The 19,405-nt window shown below is 42.3% G+C and overlaps 1 protein-coding gene across 1 annotated transcript; it reads left to right on the top strand.

Annotated features, from left to right (window-relative positions):
* The first annotated feature begins 1,148 nt into the window (after positions 1-1,148).
* LOC146423526 (electron transfer flavoprotein subunit beta-like) lies at positions 1,149-16,136 on the top strand. Its single transcript, XM_085044633.1, has 6 exons — positions 1,149-1,249; positions 3,526-3,684; positions 8,731-8,861; positions 9,309-9,333; positions 11,519-11,581; positions 15,984-16,136. The coding sequence occupies exons 1-6, from the start codon at positions 1,193-1,195 to the stop codon at positions 16,134-16,136; spliced, it is 588 nt and encodes a 195-aa protein (XP_084900759.1). The 5' UTR covers positions 1,149-1,192.
* Positions 16,137-19,405: the final 3,269 nt, after the last annotated feature.

The raw sequence follows: 19,405 nt of genomic DNA, 5'->3' as shown, positions 1-19,405 counted from the left end.
ATTTTGATAGAATAAATGGGAATTTGGGGATTTTTAAATGGGAAAAATTGGGAATTTCGGCTTTTCGGGGAAGTTTTGGGGGGAAAAATTGGGAATTTGGGGTTTTTCGCGGTGAAAAAGTGGGAATTTGGGGAAGTTTTGGGGGAAAAATTGGGAATTTGGGGATTTTTTAGTGGGAAAAATTGGGAATTTCGGGTTTTCGGGGAAGTTTTGGGGGGAAAAATTGGGAATTTGGAGATTTTTGGGGAAGAAAAGTGAATTTTTTTTGGAAAAATAGGAATTTTTGGGGGAGAAAATTGGGATTTTTGGGGTCGAAAAGTGAGATATTTTGGGTGGAAAACTGAGATTTTTGGAGGAAGAAAATTGGGATTTTTGGGAATAAAAATGAGACTTTTTGGGAATCAAACTGCGAATTTTTTGGGAAGAAAATTGAGATTTTTGGGGAGAAAAATGAGATATTTTGGGGTAGAAAACGGAGGTTTTTTTGGGAAGAAAACCGAGATTTTTGGGGAAGAAAACGGAAGGTTTTCTTTGGAAAAATAGGAATTTTCGGGGTAGAAAACTGAGATTTTTGGGGTAGAAAACTGAGATTTTTGGGGTAGAAAACTGAGATTTTTGGGAAGAAAATTGGGATTTTTGGGGTAGAAAACAGAGATATTTTTGGGAAGAAAACTGAGATTTTTGGGGGAAAAAACTGCGAATTTTTGGGAATAAAACTGAGATTTTTGGGGAACAAAACTGAGACCTTTTGGGAAGAAATCTGAGATTTTTTTTTGAGGTAGAAAAACCCCAAAAAACCGCAAAAAAACCCCAAAATCCAAAACGCTTCCGCTTCGCCTTTATTGCGCATGCGCCAGCTCTCGGCATTACGTCATCCACCAGGGGGCGTGGCTTAGCCGAGGGCGCCGTTTGATTGACAGCGCGGCGGGCGTGGCTTAGGAAATCGCCTAACCTTTCCGCGCATGCGCAATGGAATCAATAGGATTGAATGGGGTGGGCGTGGCTAGGGCGGTGGGCGTGGCTTGTGGGGTTTGTGGGCGTGGTTTGGGGCTTGTGGGCGTGGTTTGTGAGTTTGTGGGCGTGGCTTGGGGTTTGTGGGCGTGGTTTGTGGTTCGTGGGCGTGGTTTGGGGTTTGTGGGCGTGGTTTGTGAGTTTGTGGGCGTGGTTTGGGGTTTGTGGGCGTGGCCTAGCAATGGCGGCTCTGCGCGTGCTCGTTGGGGTGAAGCGCGTCATTGACTTCGCCGTCAAGGTAATTTTGGGGGAAAAAATCCCCAAATTTGGGGGAAAAATCCCGAAATTCCCAAAATCCCGAAAATCTCCAGAATTGCCGGGAAGTGGAGAATGGGCGGAGCGTCCGGAATTCCCGAATTTCCGCCCGGAAATCCCAAATTTCCGCCCCAAAATCCCCCAAAAATCCAATTTCCCCAAAATCCCCAGATTTCCCCCTAAAGATCCGATTTTCATTCAAATCCCAACTTCCCCCCAAAATCCCAAATTTCTGCCCGAAAATCCCAAATATCCCAAATTTCCGCCCCAAAATCCCCAATTTCCGCCCGAAAATCGCAAATTTCTGCCCCAAAATCCCAAATTTCCTCCCCGAAAATCCTAAATTTCCCCCTGAAATCCCAGATTTCTCCCGGAAAATCCCAGATTTCTATCCCAAAATCCCAAATTTTCGCCGGAAAATCCCAAATTTCGTCCCCCAAAATCTCAAATTTCCACCCCGAAGTCCCTGAAAATCCCAATTTCCGCCCCAAAATCCGAAATTTCCGCCCCAAAATTCCGAATTTCTATCCCAAAATCCCAAATTTTCGCCCCAAAACCCCCGAAAATCCCAATTTCTTCCCCAAAATCGCAAATTTCCATCCCGAAGTCTCTGAAAACCCCAAATTTCTGCCCGAAAACCCCAAATTTCTCCTTCAAAATCTCAAATTTCCCCCCAAAATCCGAAATTTCATGAATCCCAGATTTCCCCCCAAAATCCCTAATTTGCCCCCGAAAATCCTAATTTTCTGCCCGCAAATCCCAAATTTCCCCCAATATTCCCGAATTTCCGCCCCAAATTCCCCCAAAATCCCAATTTTTCCTCCCAAAAACCCCATTTTCTCTCCCAAAACCCCAATTTCTTTCCCAAAGTCCCATTTTTCCCCCCAAAACACCAATTTTTTCCCCAAATTCCCCCCAAAATCCCATTTTTTCTCCCAAAAACCCCAATTTCTCTCCCAAAACCCCAATTTTTTCCCCAATTTTTCCCCAAAATCCCAATTTTTCCTCCTAAAAACCCCTTTTTCCCCCCAAAAAACCCCAATTTCTTTCCCAAAATCCCAATATTTATCCCCAAATTCCCCCAAAATCCCATTTTTCTCCCCAAAACCCCAAATTTTCCCCAAAACCCCATTTTTCCCCAAATTTTCCCCAAAATCCCAATATTTTCTCCCCAAAATCCCATTTTTTCCCCAAAAAATCCCAATTTCTTTCCCAAACCCCCAATTTTTACCTCCAAAATGCCCATTTTCTCTCCCAAAACCCCAATTTTTCTCCCCAAACCCCATTTTTTCACCCCAAAATCCCATTTTTCCCCCAAATCCCCAAAACCCCAGATTTTCCCAAATATTCCCAAATCCAATTTTCCCCCAAATTTCCCCCAAATCCCCAATTCTCCCCCCCAAACCCCCATTTTCCCCCAAAATACCATTTTTCCCAAAATCCATTTCCCCCAAATTTCCCCCAAATCCCAATTTTCAAATTTTCCCAAAACCCCAAATTTTCCCCAAAATCCCAATTCTCCCCTCAAAATCCAAATTTTCCCTAAATTTTCCCCAAAATCCCAATTTTCCCCAATAACCCCAATTCCTCCCAACATTTTTCCTGAACATTTCCCCCAAACTCCCCAATTTTTCCCCCAAAATCCATTTTTCCCCAAATTCCCAATCATTTTCCCCCAAACTCCCCTTTTTCCCCCAAAATCCCTATTTTCCCCCAAAACCCCAATTTTCCCCCAAATCCCCAAACCATTTTTCCCCCAAATTTCCCCAAAATCCCATTTTTCCCCCCAAAATCCCAATTTTCTCCTAAAAACCCCAATTTCTCTCCCAAAATCCCATTTTTTCCCTCCAAAAATCCCAATTTCTCTCCCAAACCCCAAATTTTTCCCTAAAATCCCCAATTTTTTCCCCAAATTTCCCTCAAAATCCCATTTTTTCCCCAATTTTTCCCCCCAAAATCCCTATTTTTCTCTCCCAAAACCCCAATTTTTCCCCAAATTTTCCCCAAAATCCCATTTTTTCCCCCAAAATCCCATTTTTTCTTCTCAAAAACCCCATTTTCTCTCCCAAAATCCCATTTTTTCCCCAAATTTCCCCCCAAATCCCCAATTTTTCCCCCCAAACTCCCAATTTTTCCCCCAAATCCCATTTTTCCCCCAATTTTTCCCCCCCAAATCCCTATTTTTCTCTCCCAAAACCCCAATTTTTTCCCCATTTTTCCCCCAAAATCCCATTTTTTCCCAAATTTCCCCGTTCCCAGGTCCGGGTCGCCCCGGGCGGCTCAGCAGTTCAGACCCAGGGAGTCAAACACTCTCTGAACCCTTTCTGTGAAATCGCTCTGGAGGAAGCTGTGAGGCTGAAAGAGGCTGGAAAAGTCAGTGAGATCATCGTGGCAACTCTGGGCACCAAGGCCAGCCAGGTGAGAGGTTTATTTTTTAATTTTTTGGGGATTTTTGGGAATTTTTTGGGGTTTTTTTTTGATTTTTTGGGGGATTTTTATTGTATTTTTATCACATTTTTGTTGTATTTTTATTGGGGTTGTGGGGTTTTTTTTTTTTTGTGATTTCCTTGTCTTTTTATTGTGATTTTTTGGGGATTTTTATTGTGTTTTTATCATATTTGATTGTGACTTTTTCGTATTTCTATAGTATTTTTATTGCGTTTTTGTTGTGTTTTTATTGCGATTTTATGGTATTTTTGTTGCATTTTTGTTGCAATTTTTGTTGTGTTTTTGTTGTGGTTTTCGGGTGGTTTTAGGTTGGTTTTGGAAACACAAGAAAAATGGAAAAAAAAATGCAACAAAACCACAACAAAAAACACCCCAAAAGTACCCAAAAACCACCAAAAAAAAAAATCCCAAAAACCGTCCTGAAACCACTCAAAAAAGACAACAAAAATATCCCAAAAACCACCCAAAATCCCCCAAAAAAGGCTGAAAGAGGCTGGAAAAGTGAGTGAGATCATCGTGGCAACGCTGGGCACCAAGGCCAGCCAGGTGAGAGAAAAACACCCCAAAATCACCCCAAAAACAGCCCAAAATCACCCCAAAAATACCTGCAAAAATACCTGGAAAAATACCCCAAAATCACCCCAAAAATAGCCCAAAATCAGCCCAAAAAAACCCCCAAAACAGCCCAAAATCACCCCAAAAATAGCCCAAAATCACCCCAAAAATAGCCCAAAATCCCCCCCAAAATACCTGCAAAAATAGCCCAAAAATAGCCCAAAACCACCCCAAAACCAGCCCAAAATTACCTGCAAAAATAGCCCAAAAATAGCCCAAAAACACCCCAAAATCACCCCAAAAATACCTGCAAAAATAGCCCAAAAATACCTGCAAAAATAGCCCAAAAATACGTGCAAAAATACCCCAAAATCACCCCAAAATCAGCCCAAAAACAGCCCAAAATCACCCCAAAATCAGCCCAAAAATACCTGCAAAAATAGCCCAAAATAGCCCCAAAAACAGCCCAAAAATACCCCAAAATTGACCCAAAAATACCCCAAAACCAGCCCAAAAAATACCTGCAAAATCACCCCAAAACCAGCCCAAAAACACCCCAAAAATACCTGCAAAAGTAGCCCAAAATCACCCAAAAAAGCTGTGAGGCTGAAAGAGGCTGGGAAGGTCAGTGAGATCATCGTGGCAACACTGGGCAGTAAGGCCAGCCAGGTGAGAGAAAAACACCCCAAAAACAGCCCAAAAATAGCCCAAAATCACCCCAAAATCACCCCAAAAATACCTGCAAAAATACCCCAAAATCACCCCAAAAATAGCCCAAAAATAGCCCAAAATCACCTCACAATCAGCCAAAAAATACCTGCAAAAATACCCCAAAATCATCCAAAACAGTACAAAAATATCTGCAAAAACACCCCAAAATCAGCCAAAAATACCACAAAAATCACCCAAAAATCACCCCAAAAATACCTGCAAAAACACCCCAAAATTACCTGCAAAAATACCACAAAAATCACCCAAAACCAGCCCAAAAACACCCCAAAAATACCTGCAAAAGTAGCCCAAAATCACCCAAAAAAGCTGTGAGGCTGAAAGAGGCTGGAAAAGTGAGTGAGATCATCGTGGCAACTCTGGGCACCAAGGCCAGCCAGGTGAGAGAAAAACACCCCAAAAACTCCCCAAAAACAGCCCAAAATCAGCCCAAAAATAGCCAAAAAAAACCTGCAAAATCACCCCAAAAATACCTGCAAAAATAGCCCAAAATCATCCAAAACAGCACAAAAATAACTGCAAAAATACCCCAAAAATAGCCCAAAAATACCTGCAAAAATACCCCAAAATCACCCAAAAAAGCTGTGAGGCTGAAAGAGGCTGGGAAGGTCAGTGAGATCATCGTGGCAACTCTGGGCACCAAGGCCAGCCAGGTGAGAGAAAAACACCCCAAAATCAGCCCAAAAACTCCCCAAAAACAGCCCAAAATTGACCCAAAAACCACAGCAAAACCATAGCGAGAGTACAAGAAAATTACCCCAAAAACAGCCAAAAAACGCCACAAAAACGCAACAAAAATGCAACAAAAACACCTGAAAATTACCCCAAAAATAGCTCAAAACCATCCTAAAAACACCCCAAAAACCATCCTGAAACCACCCAAAACCCACGACAAAAATACCCAAAAAAAGCCCTAAAAATACCCCAAAATGACCCAAAAAAGGCTGAAAAACGCTGGGAAGGTCAGTGAGATCATCGTGGCAACTCTGGGCACCAAGGCCAGCCAGGTGAGAGAAAAACACCCCAAAATCAGCCCAAAAATAGCCCAAAATCACCCCAAAAATAGCCCAAAATCACCCCAAAATCAGCCCAAAAATACCTGCAAAAATACCCCAAAATCACCCCAAAAATAGCCCAAAATCAGCCCAAAAAAAACCCCAAAACAGCCCAAAAATAGCCCAAAACCAGCCCAAAAATACCTGCGAAAACATCCCAAAATCACCCCAAAAATGGCCCAAAATCACCCCAAAAATAGCCCAAAATCCCCCAAAAAATACCTGCAAAAATACCCCAAAAACACCCCAAAATCATCCCAAAAATACCTGGAAAAATACCCCAAAACCAGCCCAAAAATACCCCAAAATCACCCCAAAACCAGCCCAAAAATAGCCCAAAACCACCCCAAAACCAGCCCAAAATCACCCCAAAATTAGCCCAAAATCCCCCCAAAAATACCTGCAAAAATCCCCCAAAATCACCCCAAAATCAGCCCAAAATTACCCCAAAAAATACCCAAAAACCACCTCGAAACCCTCCCAAAACCACCCCAAAATTGCCCTAAAAATCATCCCAAAAACCATCCTGAAATCCCCCAAAACCACCCCAAAAACTGCCCCAAAATCACCCTAAAAACAGCCAAAATCACCTGAAAAATACCCCAAAAAATACCTTTTTTTGTTGTATTTTTTGGGTAATTTGGTTCCTTTTTTTGGTATTTTTATTGCATTTTTGTTGTGGTTTTAATTTGATTTTTTTGTAGTTTTATTGTGATTTTTGTTGTATTTTTATTGTGATTTTTATTTTGATTTTTATGATATTTTTGTTGTGTTTTGGTGGTTTTTGGGATATTTTCAGGAATATTTTCAGGATATTTTTGGGATATTTTTGTGACATTTTCAGGACATTTTGGGGATATTTTTGGGATTTTTTTGGGGTTTTTTTAAAATTATTTTTCCGGGATATTTTCAGAATATTTTTGTGACATTTTCAGGATATTTTCAGGATATTTTTATGATAATTTCAGGATATTTTTTGGATATTTTGGGATATTTTCAGTGTATTTTTAGGATATTTTGGGGATATTTTCAGGATATTTTTGGGATATTTTTGGGATATTTTGGGGATATTTTTGTGACATTTTTAGGATACTTTCAGTGACATTTTCAGGACATTTTCAGGATATTTTTGGGATATTTTCCGTGATATTTCTATGATAATTTCAGGATAATTTCGGGATTTTTTCAGGATATTTTTGGGATATTTTCAGGACATTTTCAGGATATTTTTATGATAATTTCAGGATATTTTTGGGATTTTTTCAGGATATTTTCAGGACATTTTTAGGATATTTTTGGGATTTTTTCAGTGATATTTTTATGATAATTTCAGGATATTTTTGGGAGATTTTGGGGATGTTTTTAACCCCTTCCTGCCCGCAGGAAACCCTCCGCACAGCCCTGGCCGTGGGATATTTTTGGGATATTTTCAGGATATTTTTGGGATATTTTCAGGATATTTTGGGGACATTTTCAGGATATTTTCAGGATTTTTATGGGACATTTTCAGGACATTTTCAGGATATTTTGGGGATATTTTCAGGATATTTTCAGGATATTTTCGGGATATTTTTAGGATATTTTCAGGATATTTTCAGGATATTTTTTGGATATTTTCAGTGTATTTTCAGGATATTTTCAGGATATTTTCGGGATATTTTTGGGATATTTTTGGGATATTTTCAGGATATTTTTGGGATATTTTCAGGATATTTTCAGGATATTTCTATGACATTTTCAGGATATTTTTGAGATATTTTCCGTGATATTTCTATGATAATTTCAGGATAATTTCGGGATATTTTCAGGATATTTTTGGGATATTTTCAGGATATTTTTGGGATATTTTCAGGACATTTTCAGGATATTTTTATAATAATTTCAGGATATTTTTGGGATTTTTTCAGGATATTTTCAGGACATTTTTAGGATATTTTGGGGATATTTTCAGGATACTTTCGGGATTTTTCCAGGACATTTTTAGGATATTTTCAGCGATATTTTTATGATATTTTCAGGATATTTTCGGGATATTTTTGGGATATTTTCAGGATATTTTGGTGACATTTTCAGGATATTTTCAGGATATTTTCAGGAGATTTCAGTGACATTTCTAGGATAATTTCAGGATAATTTCAGGATATTTTTGGAGATATTTTTATGATAATTTCAGGACATTTTGGGTATATTTTTAACCCCTTCCTGCCCGCAGGAAACCCTCCACACAGCCCTGGCCGTGGGATATTTTTGGGATTTTTTCAGGATATTTCAGTGATATTTCTATGATATTTTCAGGATATTTTTAGGATATTTTCAGGATATTTTTGGGATAATTTCAGGATATTTTGGGTATATTTTTAACCCTTTCCTGCCTGCAGGAGACCCTGAGGACAGCCCTGGCCATTGGCTGGTTTTGGGATAATTTCAGGATATTTTCAGTGATATTTCTATGATATTTTTATGATAATTTCAGGATAATTTCAGGATATTTTGGGTGTATTTTTAACCCTTTCCTGCCCGCAGGAGACCCTCCGCACAGCCCTGGCCGTTGGCTGTTTTTGGGATAATTTCAATGTGTTTTTGTCAATAATTTCAGGATATTTTCAGGATATTTTTGGGATGATTTCAGGATATTTTGGGTATATTCCAGACAATTTTAACCCTTTCCTGCCCGCAGGAGACCCTGAGGACAGCCCTGGCCGTTGGCGCAGACCGGGCGGTGCTGGCCGAGGTGGGGGAGGGGCAGGTAGCCCCCGGGCCTCTGCAGGTAGCCACAGCGCTGGCCGGGCTGGTGGGGAAACTGCAGCCACAGCTGGTGCTGCTGGGGAAACAGGTGAGACATTATAGAGACCTTATAGATCCTATAGAACCCTATAGAGACCCTATAGAACACTATAGAACCCTATAGAGATCCTGTAGAGATCCTATAGAATCCTATAGATCTCTGGTGGGGAAACTGCAGCCCAACCTGGTGCTGCTGGGGAAACAGGTGAGACCCTATAGATCCTATAGAGAACACTATGGAACCCTATAGAGATCCTATGGAGATCCTATAGAATCCTATAGATCCTGGTGGGGAAGCTGCAGCCTCAGCTGGTGCTGCTGGGGAAACAGGTGAGACCCTATAGATCCTATAGAGACCCTATGGATCCCTATAGAGACCCTATAGAGACCCTATAGAACACTATGGAACCCCATAGAGATCCTATGGAGATCCTATAGAATCCTATAGATCCTGGTGGGGAAACTGCAGCCCAACCTGGTGCTGCTGGGAAAGCAGGTGAGACCCTATAGAGACCTTATAGATCCCTATAGACCCTATAGAACACTATAGAGACCTATAGAATCCTATAGATCCCTATAGAATCATATAGATCCTGGTGGGGAAACTGCAGCCTCAGCTGGTGCTGCTGGGGAAACAGGTGAGACATTATAGAGACCTTATAGATCCCTATAGACCCTATAGAGACCTATGGAACCCTATAGAACCCTATAGAGATCCTATAGAGATCCTATAGAATCCTATAGATCTCTGGTGGGGAAACTGCAGCCCAACCTGGTGCTGCTGGGGAAACAGGTGAGACACTATGGATCCTATAGATCCCTATAGAACCCTATAGATATCATATAGATCCCTATAGACCCTATAGAACCCTACAGTGACCCTATAGAGATCCTATAGAATCATATGGATCCTGGTGGGGAAGCTGCAGCCCAACCTGGTGCTGCTGGGAAAGCAGGTGAGACACTATAGAGACCTTATAGAGACCTTATAGATCCCCTACAGACCCCTATAGACACCTCTGTTCCCCAAAGATCCCTATAGCTCCCCTATAGCTCCCCTATAGAGCCCCCTCTATCCCCTTACAGACTCCCCTCTATCCCCTATAGCTCCCCCCTAGATTCCCTATAGACCCCTATAGGCTCCCCTATAGATCCCCTATAGACCCTATAGATACCTCTATCCCCTACAGATCCCCTATAGACCCCTATAGACCCTATAGATCCCCTCTAGACCCCTATAGGCCCCTATAGCTCCCCTATAGATCCCCTATAGGCTCCCCTATAGCTCCCCTACAGACCCCTATATCCCCTATAGATCCCTACAGACCCCTACAGATCCCTCTAGATCCCCTATAGACCCCTAGATCCCCTCTAGCTCCGCTCTAGCTCCCCTACAGACCCCTATAGATGCCCCAAAGATCCCCTATAGACCCCTACAGACCCCCTATAGCTCCCCTATATATCTCCCCAGGCGATCGATGACGACTGCAACCAGACCGGGCAGCTGCTCCACCCTATAGATCCCTATAGATCCCCCATTGCTCCCCTACAGATCCCCTATAAACCCCTACAGCTGCTCTCTAGACCCCTCTAGATCCCCTATAGACCCTACAGATCCCCTCTAGCTCCCTACAGATTCCCTCCACCCCCTCTAGATCCCCTATAGACCCTCTAGACGCCTAGAGATCCCTTCTAGATCCCTACAGACCCCCTCTAGACCCCTATAGGCTCCCCTATAGATCCCCTGCAGCTCCCCTATAGACCCCTACAGACCCCTATAGCTCCCCTATAGCTCAGATCCCCTACAGATCCCCTCTAGATCCCCTATAGATCTCCCTTCTCTCTCCCCTCAGGCGATCGATGACGATTGTAACCAGACCGGGCAGCTGCTCCACCCTATAGATCCCTTACAGATCCCCTATAGACCCCTATAGACCCCTCTAGATCCCCTACAGACCCCTTTAGCTCCCCTCTATCCCCCATAGATCCCCTATAGATCCCCTATATATGTATATATATATCTCTATATCTCCTCAGGCAATTGATGACGACTGTAACCAGACCGGGCAGCTGCTCCACCCCTATAGACCCTATAGACCCTCTAGATCCCCTACAGACCCCTATAGATCCCCCATTGCTCCCCTACAGATCCCCTATAAACCCCTATAGCTCCTCTCTAGACCCCTCTAGATCCCCTATAGACCCTCTAGACGCCTATAGATCCCCTCTAGATCCCTACAGACCCCCTCTAGACCCCTATAGGCTCCCCTATAGAGCCTTATACACCCCTCTAGACCCCTCTAGACCCCTCTATCCCCTACAGATCCCCTATATATATATATATATATCTCTATATTCTCCCCTCAGGCGATCGATGACAACTGTAACCAGACCGGGCAGCTGCTCCACCCCTATAGATCCCTAAAGCTCCCTTCTAGATCCCCTCTATCCCCTCTATCCCCTACAGATCCCCTATATCTCCCCTCTATCCCCTATAGATCTCTATATATCTCTATATTCTCCCCTCAGGCGATCGATGACAACTGTAACCAGACCGGGCAGCTGCTCCACCCCTATAGATCCCCTCTAGCTCCCCTCTATCCCCCATAGATCCCCTCTAGACCCCTCTATCCCCTCTAAATCCCCTATATATATGTATATTTGTCTCTCTCTCCCCTCAGGCGATCGATGACGACTGCAATCAGACCGGGCAGCTGCTCGCCGCCATGTTGGATTGGCCGCAGGTAGGCCGCGCGCGGGGCATGCCGGGATACGCCGGGGCAAGGGGGGATATATCCCACAGTGCACCGCGGTAATGGGGGGTGTGTATCCCAGAATGCACTGCTTCCTGCCGCGGGGAATTGTGGGATATACTCACCCCCTAGGCGCGGGGGGTTGTGGGATATATTCACCCCCTAGGCGCGGGGGGTTGTGGGATATATTCACCCCTGTGGGAATTTGTGTTGGGAACTGGGAATGGACTGGTTTGTACTGGGAATTTCCTGCTCCAAACTGGGAATTGACCAGTTTAAACTGGGAATTGACCAGTTTAAACTGGGAATTGACCAGTTTAAACTGGGAATTTCCATCCCAAACTGGGAATGGACTGGTTTGTACTGGGAATGCACTGGTTTGTACTGGGAATGCACTGGTTTGTACTGGGAATGGACGAGTTTAAACTGGGAATGGACCGGTTTGTACTGGTTTGTACTGGGAATGGACTGGTTTGTACTGGTAATTTCCATCCCAAACTGGGAATGGACTGGTTTGTACTGGGAATGGACTGGTTTGAACTGGGAATGGACTGGTTTGTACTGGGAATTTCCATCCCAAACTGGGAATTGACCAGTTTGTACTGGAATTTCCTGTTCCAAACTGGTTTTTCCATCCCAAACTGGGAATTTTCCAGTTTATACTGGGATTTCCTAATCCAAACTGGTATTTTCCCATCCCAAACTGGGAATTTCCTGTTCCAAACTGTTTTTTCCATCCCAAACTGGTAATTTCTCCCCCCAAACTGGTAATTTTCCAGTTTATACTGGGAATTTCCATCCCAAACTGGTAATTTTCCATTCCAAACTGGGAATTTCCTATTCCAAACTGCTATTTTTTCCCCCCAAACTGGGAATTTCTCCCCCAAACTGGTAATTTCTCCCCCAAACTGGTATTTTCTCCTCCCAAACTGGTATTTTTTCAATCCAAACTGGGAATTTCCATCCCAAACTGGGAATTTCCATCCCAAACTGGTATTTTTTCCCCCCAAAGTGGTATTTTTTCACCCCAAACTGCTATTTTTTCCATTCCATTCCTATTCCAAACTGGGAATTTCCATCCCAAACTGCTATTTTCTCCCCCCAAACTGGTATTTCTGCCCCCAAACTGGGAATTTTTCCCCCCAAACTGCTATTTTCTCCCCCAAACTGGGAATTTCCCATTCCAAACTGGTAATTTCTCCCCCAAACTGGTTTTTTCTCACCCAAACTGGTTATTTTTCCATCCCAGACTGTTTTTTTTCCATTGCATTCCATCAACAGGTATTTTCCCCCAAACTGAGGTTCAATCCTAATTGGGATTCCACTTTCTTTCAATTTCCATCCCAAACTGCTATTTCCTCACTGGACGAATTTTCCCCCAAACTGGGAATTCCCTATTCCAAACTAAGAATTTCTCCCCCAAACATGATAATTTCTCCCCCAAACTAGGTTTTTTCTATCCCAAACTGATTTTGTCAACCCCAAAATGAGTAATTTTGTCCACCCAAACTGGTAATTTTGTCCCCAAACTGGTATTTTCTCACCCCAAACTGGGATTTCCTATTCAAACTGAATTTTCAGTTTATATTGGGACACCTCTCTCCCAAACTGCTATTTTCCAATGACTGATTTTCCCTAAACTGGTCATTTCTCCACCAAACTGCTAATTTTCCACCCAAATGGTATTTTCCATCTCAAACATACTTTCTTCCCCAAACTTGAAATTTTACACCCAAGCTGCTAATTTTCTCCCCAAACTGGGAATTTTCCGGTTTATACTGGTATTTTCACAAACTGGTATTTTTCCATCCCAAACTGGGAATTTTCCAGTTTATACTGGTAATTTTCCCCCCCAAACTGGTATTTTCTCCCCCCAGGGCTCCCTCTCAGGTTGAGGTGCAGGAAGATCAGTCAAGGTGGAGCGAAGATGATGGAGGTTTGAAACTCAAACTCAACCTACCGGCAGTTCTCACGCAGACCTGCGGCTGAACCAGCCCAGATACGCCACCTTTCCCAACATCATGCTGATTTTTTTGGGGATTTGTCGGATTGAGGTTTAATCAGAATTACAGGTTTTTATTCTGATTTTTTGGGGTTTTATTCTGATTTTTTGGGGTTTTTTTGGGTTTTTATTCTGATTTTGGGGTTTTTGGGGTTTTGGGGTTTTTATTCTGATTTTTAGGTTTTGGGTTTTGGGGGTTTTGGGTTTTTGGGTTTTATTCTGATTTTTTGGGGTTTTTGAGGTTTTTATTCTGATTTTTTGGGGTTTTTGGGGGTTTTATTCTGATTTTGGGGTTTTATTCTGATTTTTGGGGTGTTTGGGTTTTTATTCCGACTTTTGGGGTTTTGGGGGTTTTAGAGGTTTTGGGGTTTTGGGGTTTCTATTCTGATTTTTTGGGGTTTTTTGGGGTTTTTATTCTGATTTTTTTGGGGTTTTTATTCTGATTTTTTGGGTTTTTTTGGTTTTTTTTTTGGTTTTTTTGGGGGTTTTTTGGGGTTTTTATTCCGATTTTTTGGAGGTTTTTTGGGTTTTTATTCTGATTTTTTGGGGCTTTTTGGGGTTTTTTTGGGGTTTTTATTCTGATTTTTTGGGGGTTTTTTGGGGTTTTTGGGCGATGTTTTAGGGTTTTTTTGGGTTTTTTTTGAGGTTTTTATTCTGATTTTTTGGAGTTTTTTTGGGGTTTTATTCTGATTTTTTGGGGTTTTTTTGGGGTTTTTATTCTGATTTTTTTTGGGTTTTTTTGGGGTTTTTATTCTGACTTTTTGGGGTTTTTGGGGTTTTTATTCTGATTTTTGGGGTTTTGGGTTTTTGGTTTTTGGGGGTGTTTTGGGGGTTTTATTCTGATTTTTGGGGTTTTTTAGGGGGTTTTTATTCTGGTTTTGGGGTTTTTGGGGTTTTTATTCTGGTTTTTCCGGGTTCTTTGGGTGTTTTGGGGTTTTTGGGTTTATTGGTTGTTTTGGGGTGTTTTGGGGTTTTGGGGGTTTTAGGGGTTTTGGGGTTTTTCCTGATTTTGGGGTTTTTTGGGGAATTTCGGGTTTTATTCTGATTTTTTGAGTTTTAGGGGTGTTTTAGGGGTTTTTGTGTTTTGGGGGCTTTTAGGGGTTTGGGAGTTTTAGGGGTTTGGGGTTTTGGGGGATTTTGGGGTTTTTATTCTGATTTTTGGGGTTTTTTGGGGTTTTTATTCTGATTTTTAGGTTTTTGGGGTTTTTTGGAGTTTTATTCTGATTTTTGGGGTTTTTATTCTGATTTTTTGGGGTTTTTTTAGGGTTTTATTCTGATTTTTGGGGTTTTTTTGGGGTTTTTATTCTGATTTTTGGGGTTTTTGGGGTTTTATTCTGATTTTTTGGGGTGTTTTGGGGTTTTATTCTGAGTTTCTGGGGTTTTTGGGGTTTTTATTCTGATTTTTTGGGGGTTTTGGGGTTTTTATTCTGATTTTTGGGTTTTTTGGGGCTTTTTGGGTTTTTGGGTTGTTTTGGGGTTTTTGAGGTTTTTATTCTGATTTTTTGGGGTTTTTGGGGTGTTTTGGGGTTTTTATTCTGATTTTGGGGTGTTTTGGTTTTGGGGTGTTTTGGGGTTTTGGGGGTTTGGGGTTTTATTCTGATTTTTGGGGTTTTGGGGGTTTAGGATTTTTTTTTAATTTTTGGGGGTTTGGGGTTTTGGGATTTTGGGGTTTTTGGTGTTTCTGGGGTTTTTGGGGTTTTTTTGGTGGGTTTTGTTGGTGGGATTTTTGGGATTTTGGGGGGTTTTGGGTTTTTTTTTGGTTTTGTTTTTTGGGTGTTTTGGGGTTTATTTTGGTTTTGGGGTTTTTTTTGGGGTTTTTTTTTGGTTTTTTGTTTTTTGTTTGTTTTTCTCCTGTTTTTCTCATATTTTTTTCGTGTTTTTCCTCATATTTTCCTCCTCTTTTTCTCATGTTTTCCTTACATTTTTGTCATGTTTTTCTTGTGTTTTCCTCATGTTTTCCTCATGTTTTTCTCCTGTTTTTCTGCTGTTTTTGGGACATTTCCAGACCTGTTCCCCTTCCATTCCATTTCTCATGTATTTTTCAGGACAATTCCAGGTTGTTTTCCTCACATTTTAAACTGAATTTTAATTTGATTTTCCCACATTCCACTCAAATTCCCCAATTTTTCTCCAAAATTGCCTATTTTTCACCCAAATTCCCCAATTTTTCCTCATTTTTCTCCCCAAATTTTCCCATTTTTCTCCTGAATTCCCCACATTTCCCCCCAGTTCCCCATTTTTCACCCAAATTCCCCATTTTTCACCCAATTTCCTGTTTTTCACCCCAATTTCTGCACATTTCACCTGAAATTCCCCATTTTTTCCCCATTTTTCACCGAAATTCCCCATGTTTTCCCCATTTTTAACCAAACTCCCCATTTTTCTCCCCAGAAAGCCAAGAAGAAGCCCCTGCAGATCCTCCCAGCCGCAGATTTGGGAATTTCCCCATTTTTTCCCCATTTTTCCCCCGAATTGTCCCATTTTCCCCCCGAAATTCCCCATTTTTTTCTCCATTTCTCACTGAATTTCCCCATTTTTCACTGAAATTCCCCATTTTTTCCCCATTTTTTACCCCAATTTCCCCACATTTCCCCCAAAATTCCCATTTTTTCCCCATTTTTCATTGAAATTCCCCTTTTTTTCCCCATTTTTTACCCGGAATTCCCCATTTTTTTCCCCATTTTTCATCCCAAATTTCCCCATTTTTTCCCCATTTTTTCCCCATTTTTAACCAAACTCCCCGTTTTTCTCCCCAGAAAGCCAAGAAGAAGCCCCTGGAGATCCTCCCAGCTGCAGATTTGGGAATTTCCCCATTTTTTCCCCATTTTTCCCCCGAATTGTCCCATTTTTCACCCCAAATTCCCCATTTTTTCCCTATTTTTCACCCAAATTCCCCATTTTCCCCCTGAATTTCCCGATTTTTGACCAAAATTCCCCATTTTTTCCCCATTTTTTCTCCATCTTTTCCCCATTTTTCACTGAAATTCCCAATTTTTCCTCCATTTTTCACCCAAAATTCCCATTTTTTCCCCATTTTTAACCAAACTCCCCGTTTTTCTGCCCAGAAAGCCAAGAAGAAACCTCTGCAGATCCTCCTAGCTGCAGATTTGGGAATTTCCCCATTTTTTCCCCATTTTTCACCCCAAATTCCTCATTTTTTACCAAAAATTCCCCATTTTTTCCTTATTTTTCACCAAAATTCCCCATTTTCCCCCTGAATTTCCCCATTTTTCACCGAAATTCCCCATTTTTTCCCCGTTTTTAACCAAACTGCCCGTTTTTCTCCCCAGAAAGCCAAGAAGAAGCCCCTGCAGATCCTCCCAGCCGCAGATTTGGGAATTTCCCCATTTTTTCCCCATTTTTCCCCGAATTGTCCCATTTTTCACCAAAAATTCCTCATTTTTAACCAAAAATTCCCCATTTTTTCCCTATTTTTCACCCAAATTCCCCATTTTCCCCCTGAATTTCCCGATTTTTGACCAAAATTCCCCATTTTTCCTCCATTTTTCCCCCATTTTTCCCCATTTTTCCCCATTTTTCACTGAAATTCCCATTTTTTCCCCATTTTTCCCCCCAAATTTTCCCCAAATTTCCATTTTTTCCCCATTTTTTCCCCATTTTTTCCCCATTTTTTCCCCATTTCTCACCCTGAATTTTCCCATTTTTTCCCCATTTTTAACCAAACTCCCCGTTTTTCTCCCCAGAAAGCCAAGAAGAAGCCCCTGCAGATCCTCCCAGCCGCAGATTTGGGAATTTCCCCATTTTTTCCCCATTTTTCCCCCAAATTGTCCCATTTTTCACCCCAAATTCCCCATTTTTTACCAAAAATTCCCCATTTTTTCCCTATTTTTCACCCAAATTCCCCATTTTTTCCCCCATTTTTCCCCATTTTTCCCCATTTTTCCCCCATTTTTCCCCCATTTTTCCCCATTTTTTCCCCATTTTTTCCCCATTTTCACGAAATTCCCCATTTTTCCCCGTTTTTAACCAAACTCCTGTTTTCTCCCCAGAAAAGAAGCCTCTGCAGATCCTCCCAGCTGCAGTTTGGGAATTTCCCATTTTCCCCATTTTTCCCCATTCCCCATTTTCCCCATTTTTTCCCATTTTCCCCATTTCTCACCCTGTTTTCCCATTTTTTCCCCATTTTAACCAAACTCCGTTTTCTCCCCAGAAAGCCAAGAAGAAGCCCCTGCAGATCCTCCCACCGCAGATTTGGGAATTTCCCCATTTTCCCCATTTTCCCCTAATTGTCCCATTTTTCACCAAAAATTCCTCATTTTTAACCAAAAATTCCCCATTTTTTCCCTATTTTTCACCCAAATTCCCCATTTTCCCCCTGAATTTCCCGATTTTTGACCAAAATTCCCCATTTTTCCTCCATTTTTCCCCCATTTTTCCCCATTTTTCCCCATTTTTCACTGAAATTCCCATTTTTTCCCCATTTTTCCCCCCAAATTTTCCCCAAATTTCCATTTTTTCCCCATTTTTTCCCCATTTTTTCCCCATTTTTTCCCCATTTTTTCCCCATTTTTTCCCCATTTTTTCCCCATTTCTCACCCTGAAATTCCCATTTTTCCCCATTTTTAACCAAACTGCCCATTTTTCTCCCCAGAAAGCCAAGAAGAAGCCCCTGGAGATCCTCCCAGCCGCAGATTTGGGAATTTCCCCAAATTCCTCTCGACTGAAAATCCTGAAAATCGAAGAACCTCCAGCCAGGGGGGGAGGGGAGAAGGTGGAGAGTGTGGAGAGCCTGCTGGGGAAACTGAGGCAGGCAGGGAGGATCTGAGACCAGTATGGACCAGTACGGACCAGTTTGGACTGGTATGGACTGTAGGAACCAGTAGGAACCAGTATGAACCAGTGCCTTCCCAGTTCAGCCCAGTTCAATCCCAGTATAAACCAGTTCAGCCCAGTTCAATCCCAGTTCCCTCCCAGTTCATCCCAGTATAAACCAGTATAAACCAGTCCATCCCAGTTCGTCCCAGTATAAACCAGTTCGTCCCAGTTCATTCCAGTATAAACCAGTATAAACCAGTTCATCCCAGTGCCTTCCAGTGCCATCCCAGTATAAACCAGTTCATCCTAGTTCATCGCCAGTTCAATCCCAGTCCAATCCCAGTTCATCCCAGTATAAATCTGTTCGTCCCAGTTCATCCCAGTAGAAACCAGTAGAAACCAGTAGAAACCAGTGCCAGCCCAGTGCCTTCCCAGTGCCATCCCAGTTCATCCCAGTTCGTCCCAGTTCAATCCCACTATAAACCAGTTCATCCCAGTGCCATCCCAGTCCAATCTCAGTTCATCCCAGTATAAACCAGTTCAGCCCAGTTCGTCCCAGTTCATCCCAGTATAAACCAGTATAAACCAGTTCAGCTGAGTGCCTTCCGGTGCCATCCCAGTGGCATCCCAGTATAAACCAGTGCCATCCCAGTTCAGCCCAGTTGAATTACAGTTCATCCCAGTATAAACCAGTCTATCCCAGTTCATCCCAGTAACAACCAGTGCCTCCCAGTTTGGCGCTGCTGGGTTTTTTTTAATGGTTTCTGTGTCATCCCAGTATAAACCAGTATAAACCAGTCCGTCCCAGTGTCCTCCCAGTCCATCCCAGTCCAATCCCAGTATAAACCAGTTCCCTCCCAGTCCCTCCCAAGCCCCGCCCACTCCCTGCTCTCACCCAATAAAGGCGTGTCTGAGCGATGACGTCATCGTGGTCCTTGGGGCGTGGCCTGAGGGGGCGGGGCTTGGGGGCGGGGCGACATTTGGGGTTTTCGAGGGTTTCGCCCAGTATAGCCCAGTATGGACCAGTATAGACCAGT

The sequence above is a fragment of the Lichenostomus cassidix genome, unplaced genomic scaffold (genome assembly GCF_008360975.1).
Source record: "Lichenostomus cassidix isolate B80296 unplaced genomic scaffold, HeHo_3.0 HiC_scaffold_37, whole genome shotgun sequence".
Taxonomy (NCBI): Eukaryota; Metazoa; Chordata; class Aves; order Passeriformes; family Meliphagidae; genus Lichenostomus; species Lichenostomus cassidix.
This window is presented reverse-complemented; position numbering and strand designations above follow the sequence as displayed.